This window comes from Melospiza georgiana, chromosome Z (genome assembly GCF_028018845.1).
Source record: "Melospiza georgiana isolate bMelGeo1 chromosome Z, bMelGeo1.pri, whole genome shotgun sequence".
NCBI lineage: Eukaryota > Metazoa > Chordata > Aves > Passeriformes > Passerellidae > Melospiza > Melospiza georgiana.
In genome coordinates, this window is record NC_080465.1 from 40487991 (window position 1) to 40499996 (window position 12006).

At 37.2% G+C, this 12006-nt stretch overlaps 1 protein-coding gene across 1 annotated transcript in view; it reads right to left on the bottom strand.

The window, feature by feature from the left end:
* The window catches only part of MRPS27 (mitochondrial ribosomal protein S27), a 42785-nt gene that overhangs the window by 29934 nt on the left and 845 nt on the right, over positions 1 to 12006 (bottom strand). Inside the window, exons 2-4 of the mRNA XM_058043327.1 lie at positions 10856 to 10933; positions 5222 to 5292; positions 3211 to 3269 (exon numbers count right to left, since the gene is read on the bottom strand). Coding sequence (XP_057899310.1) covers positions 3211 to 3269; positions 5222 to 5292; positions 10856 to 10933 — 208 coding nt within the window. The remainder of the gene's footprint in view (positions 1 to 3210; positions 3270 to 5221; positions 5293 to 10855; positions 10934 to 12006) is intronic.

The following is a 12006-nucleotide window of genomic DNA, read 5'->3' on the forward strand; positions in this document are numbered from 1 at the left end:
AACCCCCTCTTCATTATGCTAATGTTTCAATCATAAGAAAAACACCCTCATGTGTGAAATAGTGACATCTCAGTGAGACAGGACAAAGTACAGCGAACTGCAGATCTTTGATCTGGCTGAAAGTGCTCTGCATTCTGATGAGAATTTTTGCTGGGATCCTAGGAGATGAAAGGATTTTTTTAAAGCCTGACAGTTAACAGAAGGGGGGAGGTATTCAGAAGAGAACAAAAAGAGGAGCACTGAAAGCAGATGACATCATGCCTCAAACTGGCCTTTACCATCTTACTGACATGTTCCACAATAGCAGTTTCCACACAGCTATTCCTGAGCTCAAGATCCTCTATGGAGACAGTATGGCTGGAGATCCTATGCTTTAAAAGGACAGAAAATAAAAATAGGTCTAAATATAACACATACATTTTATTTTGGGATCCTAAATGCCTTACGATAATGGTTTAGAATACTACTATTTGAAACTACGTTCTGCCTCATATTATAGATGGAAAGTCTCCAACCTACAAAGCTAAAAATTACAAGATCTGTCACTCCCATCTCCAGGAAAATCCCATGCTGCAAGCATGGAAATGCCATTATTTCCCTCTGATTCTTCCCACAGGCACTTTGCCTTTTGTACCAGGAACATCTTCCAGCCTTGCAGGGGCCTTGGAACTGATTATCTTTCCCCTCAGGTTCCCAGAGGCTCCAAACACGAGGGAGAGGTACCAAATTTCCCTCTTTATACTCTACAAGCAGCTAAGAGTAAAACCACAGGACTTTGGGAGCACTCTGATTATGTTCAGTCAAATGCACACATAGTAAACTTACCATGTACAGGCCACATACACAACAGTTGTTTGCAATAGACTTCTATACCTCAGAAGACATAAAATGTAAAAAACAGACACAAAACCAGTTTTTCTCTGATACTGCTTTTCTCCTGTTCAGAAGTTTCCTCTGCTTAAATAAAAGAAAAATTGTACTTGGAATTTTCTCATTAAGTCAGAAAAAGAGAGATTTCCTGTCAAAGCTTCTCTGCTTCTTTACTTTCCCTCCCTACACCCCTCATTTATGTTTCATGGTGTGTCCATTTACATGGGACATTTTTGTGTGTCAAACATCCTCACAGCTGCAAAGACCTATCTTTATAAAAATGCCATTCATTTTACTTCCAGCCTAAGTGCAAACTGTAAAGACCAACTAAAGTGTCATGCAAATACCTATATCTCCTATACCCTAAAGATAGAATGCATATTTTCACTTGACAGAGAAAATGCTGTTATAATTAGGATTTTTACATGCTGTTTCACTATCTGAATACACATCCATTTTGAGAATAGTTTGGAATGAAGTCTCCTTGAAAACAGATACTAATACCGCCAAAAGACAGCATTTTGCAACACCAAAACAAAGCACCATCACAGGGACACAAAGAAGAAAAATTTCAGCCAGAGCATGTCCGACAAGCCATGTGACACATCAATACTTTTCTAGTCTCCCCATATGGATGACTAAAATCTGTATCAATGGCACATTATATTTGATATGCACACAGATGTACTCTCACCAGCCATAGTGGAATTCTATCTTAGGAAAAGTGTAAATAACTATGATTGCTTTTGAACTGTAACTCTCTCTACTAGAAGGTGTTCTTAAGGATAGAAATCCTGTGTTATAAGCCAAGGTACTAACCAAGCACACATTAAGACTAAGAAGGTTATTTACTTGTTAGAGAATCCCATAATATTCTCTCCCTATTACTATGGATCATTTTTTATGCTCCTAAGTTTTTGTGACTCTTTCTGAACTCCTTTTCTCAAGAAGAAAGAATCTGTAAGATACATTACAAACACCTTCCTGTCTGGATTTTATCTGTGCGATTTTGACACTTAGCTATTAAAACTACCCCACTTTCCTTTGTATGTCAGGGAAGTCAAAGGTCTCTTGAAATCCCTGACCCTAGAGGGCCTGACTCCATCAGAGAGAACGTAAGGACATGTGGCATAATACAACACATTCAAGAATGCTACTAAAAGGTGCTAGAGAGCTCTCATTAAACTGGCTTTACCTTCTTCTGTTTTTATCTCTGCTGTTGCAAGATGGAAAACTGACTTCTGTCTACAGATTCTGATAAGACCAGTGAAATCTTGATCAAAAGGAATGATAACGCCACTAACCTGCCCTCTGTGAGTGAGTCTTCTTCCTATTTTTATTTTTAACCTACAGGATACTGCTAGTATTGGCCCATGTCTATTGTTTCCATATTGAAGTTCCAAGGTTCAGATACCATCCCAGTAGTAACACAGAATCAGTCTAATGCAGTCACATACTTAAAAGAGTGCATACACTTAAACCAGCTATCCAGAAAACACCTTAACTAAAAAAACCCAATCACTATTTATAAATAACAACCTGGCATTATTTGTAAGGATGTTCTCTCATGTGCTTTGACAGGATGTGTTACTTTTTCCATCAAAAATCTTAGTTCTCAAAATGTGTGTGCAACTGTCTTAAAATTTATTCTAGTGATCAGCAATAATTGCTACTCTCTCAAAGTCAATATTGAGAGGTATTGACTTAAAGCAAACAAGCATTCAACTGACACTACCAGAAAATGTGTACACTTCAATCAACACAAAAATAGTAGGCAAAAGATGTAACAACCCATGCATAGAGTGAACTACACAGCTCTACTGGGAAACATACAAGTACTAAGCGGACAATATATTTCGTCCACCCTTGACTTGACTTGACAGTATGCCTATTTTCATTCTTCTGTGTTCTAAGGAAAAAAGCTTCCTTGAGTCCTACACTTAAACATGCAAATATCATGTAGCCAATTCAGATACATAATGATTCAGAGAACAAAAATAAAGTATTGAAAGGAAAAGCTGTGAACAAACATGACTATTTATATTTTCAGCATCTCTAACATAAACCAAAGCTGCAGGTTGCATTAGCTGCTCGCTCATTATCTCAGATTAACATGCTTGACAGGAGACAATGCCAGAGGTCCACAGAAGGGCAGCCATAACCACGCAGAAGTTGGCAAGAAAGCCCTTGGCTGTGAATTGTAAGACAAGTAGATGCGCATACTTTGCAAGAGAGAAATCAAAAGCCAAGGAGCTGGAAAGGGTCAGTCTTCAAAGGACAATACTTCATGGTATTTACTCTTATGGCTCAAAGTTTGCGTTGAGGGGAAATGATGCTTACTTGTAAAGGTAGTATTCGGCCTGATCCACTTCTTCTCGTGAAGAAATGTTGTCCACAAACTGATTAAAAAATAAGAAATACAAGCTTAAAAAAGGAGCACTCACATGAAACATATTAGAAGAAAATAACAAATAACAAAATGCACTTGTTTGGCACATTTACCTACCTGAAGAATTCCAGTACTGGAATTCTTCATATCTCTGCTCGCTCCTAATTCTGGTTTCTTCTAGACTGCTAAAACTCAAATCTTTTTAAACTGAGAACTCCCTTCTTTAATTCTGAGAAACTTTACGCTTGAAAAAAAAGCTTTTAAAGTATAAAGTATGCTTTATACTTTAATCTTGAAAGACATCTGAGGATTAAACACCAATAGCTCAGTACCCTGTATTTTTGCTGTTCCTTTAAATCTTTGCTCTTTAAACATACTCTTTATTTAAGCATATATTCAGTTCCTCACATTTTTGCCACAATTTTGACAGAGTTTTGACAAGACACATTGCTTTCTCAAAAAAATAATATTTTACCTATAGTTTCCCTGTTGTGCCTACTCATAGCATATATTGTGAAGCACAGGGACAGCAAAATTTTGTATTTCACTATACTTATAAACAATGGTAAGAAAAAGAATCACCATGCTGTACTGCACAAAAGTCCTCTCATTTACAATCCTGTCTTCTTAGAGAACTCCCAGTGCTATCAATTACTTCAATACAAGCCAAGTTTTCAACCAGATTTATCTTATGGTAACAGTGAATCCTGTTTTCCTGTACATTTTACTAACATAAATATAAAGGTGGTGGAACACTACAGCACCTTAATAATACAATACCTTTAGTTCAGAATAAACAAATATGTTCTCAAGGCCAGTACTTCTCTTTACCCTAAGCCTAAACTAAAAATAATTCAGCTGACTGGTATTTGGTCTCCCATTCCTTCATTCTCTTTGTATGCTGTATACACAGAGATCTCATCTTCTGAGCATGGCAATAGCATGCCTGTGTACTTTACCTACATTCCAGAAAATATGAATCTGATGTTAGCGTCAGGTATTGGAAAGTGGGGCTGTTTGACAATCTGAAAATGCCATTTCTCCAGGGAAGTGAGCCCAAAGCAGGAAAGGATTAAATCTGATTCATAAAAAGGAGAGGAACACCTACTTCCCTCGTGGACACTATCTCAGAAGCAATGGTCAAGAATGCTTGATCTGTGTAAATGCCTGCTCTTGTAACTGAACAAATCGTTCTGTGACTCCTCAGTTAGTGGTGCAAATTATCCTAATTGGTGGTATTACTGAGATAACTCAGCTTCTCTAGGTAATTTTGAAGACTGAAATCAGTTTGTTGTTTTGGCTTTTAAACAAACAACTTATTTATTCTCCTTCTTCTTTACAAACAATCATTTATTTACACAGGGAATTTAAAAAAAAACGTATCTCTGCTTTTCCTCCCCTTTTCCAGATTAAACTATCCAAAGGATGAAACTGGTTACTCTTCCCAGTAAAAATAACAGCTTTGCTTAACCCATGTCAGCATTTGCTCTGCCTCAGTCTGCTGCAGTGAAAGAAAGCTATAAAAGCAAAATATGTCCACCTCCACCTCACTCTAAAGGAAGCCTGGAACTGGAAGAAGACAGACAATGCAGTGTACTAATTCAATTCATTCCCTTAGCAGCCTGGGCTCTTATGCACTGCCTGAGGAGGTTTTAAAGCTCTCACAAAGAAACCACAGGAAGGCAGGAAACACATATTACAGAAATACACAACCCAATAACAGCGAGGCCCAATTTTACTGAGGAAAAAATCTGTTTTGAAGACCCTATGATCTGCATACTAACTAATGAGTACCAAGTATCAATAAAACAGCTTTATACAGCAATTTAATAGTATAACAAGACATTTATGATCCTGGAACTCCTAACAGAAGTGGTATCATTTATCACCTCTCAGCTCACTTCACTACACAAGCATTCCACAGTACTTCTACCAGTTTAAGATTGGGATTTATTTCCTTACCCGGGCTACTGTCAAAGAGCTGACAGGCAGTTTTCTTTCATAGGTTCTGTCCATTAAGTGGGCTAAGTCAGCTGGAGAAAGCAGAAAAAGTATGTGTTTAATCAACTGGCATAACAGGAAAATCTGCAAAGTCATCATATAACCTAGAATACAATCCATGTCCATGAAATCAAATTCCATGTTCTTAACATGTCCATTTTAAAACTGTATGGAAATAGTACTTTCAAATATTGTTGAACACTTTAACAGAAAATAATGCATGAGAAAATTCTCAACATGATGATCCTATCTTTCTAGAAAAAAAAAGGGTAAAAGAACCTACTCTAAATTGGTATAACTAATATAAGTCACCTAAAACAAAAAAATTAGCAGGTGTCCTTAAAATTCCCACATGCTTTCAAGCCTAGCATATGCTGGACAGTGCTTTAGGCATGGATTTTTATTTTACCGTAAAACAATGAGACACAGAAACATGTAGTACCATATTGATAAACCTTACAGTCACAAAGAGCAATCCAAAGAAATCCTGTCAATCAAATGGGGCACTGCGCCAGTAACTAAGTAGCTTTACAGCATTCTGCTTCAGCAGTCATATAACAGTATTCATCTGACCATGCAGGAACTTAACTTCTGACTGTCAAACAGGCAGCCAGCCATTGCACTTAATGAACTAATTGGAAGCTAAATTAATTTAATTTGGAGTTTTAGCTTTGTACTGTTCCTGGAAAATAAAGGTTATTCAGAAAGAGTAAGCTGTTCAACATATGCCTAATGTCATCTGTTTGACCATGAACTGACAATATCAAATCTATAAGCTTTAGAGGCTTCAACCATGCTCTTTCTTGCTATTCTCCTCCATCTGGAGGACCAGAAATCTAACACATTCCCTCTGCAACATCTGGAACTTGCTTCCTCCTTTGCAACTGTTACTCAGTGAGTCACTCCTTTGACACTTCTCAGTAAAGCCCACTGGCCATCCTTGGCCAGCTGATCGGCTGGTTCATTTTACAATTCATTTTCTGTAAAGGTCAATCTGCTTCCACACCTCTCATGTGTGAGAGAGGCAGAAATCACAGCACTACATCACAACAGATTAACCCTTCTACTGTTGTAAAATTGTCAGGGGCATAGCACTGCATCAGTAACATACTCTGTCTCTGAGAGATGCTGTCCACAAAACAAGTGATATCCCTATTTATTACTTTTAAAACACCTCTACCACAGTGAACACTGGAGGGTACAGTTTTAACAGAACAAATGACATTCATTATAGGTAATCTGTCAAATTACAGCACATGGATGAAGTTTTCAGTAAAATGACAGAGCCATGACTTGGAATAAAACAATTGACTCCTAGTCTGTACAACGCTGTTATCTGCCACATAGCAGTATTCCTTGTTTACTTAACAGCTTTTCTCCTGAAGAGTTCTTCAAAACACAAAATGCGCATTTATCTTCTGGCTGAGGAAAGGCAAATTTACCATGACCATGAAAGCAAAGAGAAATTTGTGACAAAGTTAATAAGGCCAGTATCAGCTTCTACAAAAGACAGCACCAAGATGCTAAAGTGATGTGGGCTATCAAGGCCATGCTACACAAGATATCCACTAAAAAACAAATGCAATTTGTTTAATGGTAAAGAAATTTATATGGGAATATCCTTACACGCAGTGTGTGTAAGTGCCTTTAACTCTGTATTACCCATCTCTCCAGAAGTCACAAAGGTCATGATGAAGCACATGGGTAAAGGCACAGGGAGCATTCCCAGTAGTGCTAGAATTTAGAGAGAAGGGATGCTGTGACCAACTCAGCTTACCCAGGTCAAAGCACCAGGTAGGTCCTTGCCTAAAAGAAGTCAACTGTCATTCACCATTCTTAATCTCCATTTTGAGACAGCTGGAAAGAAATGCTTGCTTCAAAATCTGCTATCTTTGATGATACTGAAATGTGGACCTGAGACTCAAGAGTTCATTTATCTATCCCAGAACTCTTTTTGTTATCCATACCCTCCCAAAGCTAGAAGGTGATCCCTATGACCACTCTGGGTCACACTCAAGCCCTGAGCTGAGCATTTCTTTTGTCTAGGTGCTCATGAAATGAAGAGCCTGCTCTAGAAAACACTGACTACTTTAGCAGAATATAAACCAAATAAATACAATGCCATGAATACAAGATCACAACACTGTTAGCCATAACACAACAGCATCCTCTGAGAGATTTCACACATAGAATTTTAATGGCTGACCTTTACTGCTGCCTACAAAGCTGAAACTCTCCATCAGATTTACAGTATGGAAAGCACTTACCTATGAACTCCATATAAACATTAAACACTTATCTATCATCTCCAGTGTAAGAGTTACAACAAATGGGCTGATTAAATCTAAAACAATAGCAGACAAATTAAGATAATGGAAAATTTAGCTTTGTTTTCAGACAAGTTGCGGTTTCTGCAGTAGTATTATTACAGGAATTAATTGCAATGAGTAATTATTTCCTAGCTTGTCTTCTCTGAGGAACATCTAGAACCAGACTTTTTTCCTCAAATTCATAATTTGAAATAATTCAGCCACCTTTTGTAAATCAAGTTTGCTCCTTAAGTTGCTATTCAATAATCAAGATTGAAGTTTCTTCTTAAATCATCCTGACAGCAGTACTAGAATGCAAGAATGTGAATGCCCAAGTCTCCTAGCATTGCTGACAATAAAACCTGAGTGCTTACACTGTCTATAAACCAAGCCAATATTTTAATGGCCAAATCAGAATCCTATGCACATTTTAACAGACACATACTGCAAATGCTTTTGTCTGGCTCATCAAAAAAACCACTAGTCTATACAAGCTCTCATATATGCATCCTAAAAGTACATTTCCACAAGATTAACGCCATAAATTTAGTTTCTCTAAAACTATATTACTGCATATTCAAGAATTAATGAAATTAATGAAACAAACCATAAATGTAACATTAGGTCACTTAATTTCAGGCCATGACTTCATAAAGGTCTCTATAACACTGGTATATGAGACATCATGTTCACTTTTATTTTCATTTGTCCATAGAAACTTAATATCTTGTTGCCTGCAACAGGGTGGTTGAGGACAATGACTCAGAAAATACTGACCCTCACATTCCAAGTCAGTGGTTATGACTTCTAATACTAGTTTGGTGGCCTAGGAAATCATCATAGTTTCAGTTTGATTCACAGTGTGTACCTATCCACAGAACGTAGCCAAATCAAAAAGCAGCACATTATCAATATGGAAAACATCTGGTCACCATGTAAGGTCACTTCTATTCCACTTATGCCCTTGTATTCTTAGAAGTGGTTCACTCAAGACAGTGGTCTGATCCAGAGGTGGGAAATGATGATAAAACTGAGATGCAAAGTTTACCTGTCCTGGGAGTGATAGGCAGAGCTAATACCTTAACTCACAGGCTAATACTGGTGCTATAAAGAAAGCCTTGTTTTATTTTAAAGACTCAAGTAAAATATAAAGGCCAAGGCAAGTACTTTGCCTTACAAATTTATTTGCTCCACATTTATCTTTATTTCCACGTAACTGGAAAGAACAACAGCTTTGTACTGAACAAGGATTTGAAGGGAAATTATTCATGTCTTTAAGGGCAGCACCGCCACCTGGTGTTGCAGATGAGCCAATTTAGGTCCTGTGAATCTTTCCAACAAAAAAATGAAATTTCCTACCTCACCTGCATTCTGCCATCCCCTGGGATTCTAATTTCCTTTGTACTTCATTTTTGTTAAATGGAATCCAAATTACTTCTAGGCAGCCATCTTCCTACCAACAAGCAATTTTCAAATTCCAAATTAACACATTTTCAATTCCTATCTTCTTGAACAAAAGCATTTTGGTACACAAAATATAGTCTTGCTCTTTCCCATACATTTTTCAACCGTAAAGTCTGCGAAACTCATTCATACCTGGATTCTAAACTGAGGTTACAGTGAAGACAATAAAGCATGTCTTACATGGACACAGTAAATGAGTCTGTGTCTGGGATAGCACATCACTACAGCAGAGAAATGGAACTGACTTGAAATAAAAAAATACTTCTTTTGCCCTTAAAAGTATCTTCACAACATAGTTTTGCGTAACAACAGTTCTAAAACAACGTCTGAAACACAGAAATAAAAGAGCATTTCCTCAACACAAGGAACTCACTCTAGCTATAATCACCAGTCAGTACAGGCAAGACTCTATGTACAACCAGACAATTGACAGCTACAGAGCAGACGTCTGCAGGGCTGTCTCCTCTCTGAAAATGCTAATACAGCTGACACCGTGCTAACTTGTTTTCTCTTTTCTGTGAACACAAAATGAAAATGCAAAGCAGTTCCTTGAAAATCATGGAATAGACATCTGCTCTGGCTCAAGACCATTAGCAGAGGAGCAGCAAGAACGGTGCCTGCCAAACAGACACAGAAGGTCTTGCCAGGCCTGGAGAAAGCCAAACATGGACTGTACCAGCACCAGCACAACGGTTTTTTTCTACAGTGGATTTCTACTGGCTATGACACTTGCCAAAATAAGAACTCATTTTCACCTGGAGGTGTGACTAGTTCAAATGCATCGCAGGGCACAAGTCGGTGGCTCCAGCCCAAAATACATGGCATGAGAGCAGTCCTATTGACAGCAAAGTGCTACAAGGTATTAACAGTCTCTGCAGGATCCAAGCTACATACATAAGGACCCGCTGGCTGTTTCTCATCCATGTAGAGCCTAATTCCCACCTAAATGCTCATAGGCAAACAAAGGAAACAAATTAGTGCATAAAAACCAGACTGATTATTTTGTCTGTCCTCCTGCCTGACAAAAGCCCCTGAATTTCAGCTGATGATTCTACTTACAGCGTCATAAACTGTGTTGCAAATAACAGCCACAGTTCAGGGGCCCAGTAATGAAAACAGACTATAAATTATAGAGTCTCCAAATGTATGGTACAAAACAAAATAAAAAAAAATAATCCATCTTTAGCATGGAAAAATGCTTTACAAGATGCTTTGTCTTTAATTTTGTCACCAAAAAGACAGTGGAATGTCATTTCAAGTATAATCTAGACAAATAATTTAGCTATAAAATTTGCACAGCAGATCTCAGTACCATGTGTAGATACAGTTTAACATGTAACTTCTTGAAAATAAGAAGTTTAGCTTCATTCCCCCCTCTTCCTAAAAGAAAATAATTTATAATTCAAGAAGAAACTGCAAAACCCTGAAGAAAATTTCCTCTTTAAAAAATGTCTTTAAATATGATTGTCCGGTAATACTTCTAGAATAGCTTTTTTTTCACACTGCAGTACTGTTAAAACAATGTCAATGAAGACATCAGTCAGAGACAGTCACACACTTCGGATTTTGTGAAACAAAAAAAATAGCTAGTAGAAACTGAACATTAAGTAAACAGGCAAATTCCAACTTGTTTCTGTACTATGGCTTTGAATATATATGACAAATTTTTAAGACGTTGAGTCCTTTTTGATATAGAAGCTCAGAAGCATATTGTTTCACACCCTTTTTTGTTTTGAAGGTCTTACAGATGCAAGGTAACCAAAAATGAGCTCAGGCTGCAATTAATTTGACAAAGTGGAGACAAGAAACCAACTTTTCTCACCCAGGCTATGCTCCTCTTTTTTCCTCTTTTCCCATTTTGAGCTATCCACATAGGCTGAAGAAAGAAGAGATCTTCGACCTAATGAAGAGAGAAAACACTATGTAAGCTGGGTTGCTTACACAGCTCTACACAAACATTTTATTAGGTACCACCTTCTTTTGTCACATTTACTAAGTGGAATGCATTAACTGTCTTTATGTCAGTAACTACTAATCTAACAATTCAGATTCTTTATATGTGAATCAACTATTACATTGTAATATTTAAAACTGAAAAGCTTTCCCCAAGAGTCTTTTTTTTAAGCACGAAACATGTATTTCCAAACCTAAACTCCGTATTCAAGAAAATCACAAATTTGTAAAGGTAGAAAAAACCCTCAACAATAAAAGCAACTTCTTTGTGCCCACAGACCCTTTACATCAAATGCTAGCAATTAGCTGAATGTAGGTTAAAAACATAAGCAAAAAGAAAAAAAAAAACCCACACAAACATGCTTTTCTGCTGTTGCTGAAGGCTATTTCGACCTACAAAGGCATGTCTAACTGAAAATACTTTCATTTTTATAACTGCCAATCTTCCATCTCCTATGAACTGCAGACTCACTAAAATGTTAGTGAAAGCTCTTTCCAAACACTCTTTGTACCACAAAAACTGCTCAAGATTCTATGCTAGCTTTTGAAACAAAATAGAAAATGCTTCAGCTGGAAGAATTTGTGTATCAGTCAGAGAGATGATAAGGTCTTGAAAATGCATGAGGAGTACCTGGATAAAACTCGTGGAAGGAAGATACATTAATACATGCAGAAGGTCACAGGAATTAACGTTATGAAATAAGAATATTTTAAAAATAGATACTACAATGCTACACAGAAGTCTTAGCAACTACTTCAAAGTCTTTATCTAAACATCTTACTGCTAGCACTAAAAAGTTTCATTTTGGTTGTTAAACAATTTTTCCTTCTTATCACTTTTCTGACACACAACTATACCCACACATCCTGTACTGAACACCTCATGAAACTATCATCAAAAAGACTCAGAACACAGAATTCCAGTCAGACTACAAAATTATGTACAGCAGTTGACCAAAAAGTTAGAAAATAATAATTTTAAAAGGTATTTCTGGTTGGTTGGTGGAACTTCCTTTAGCA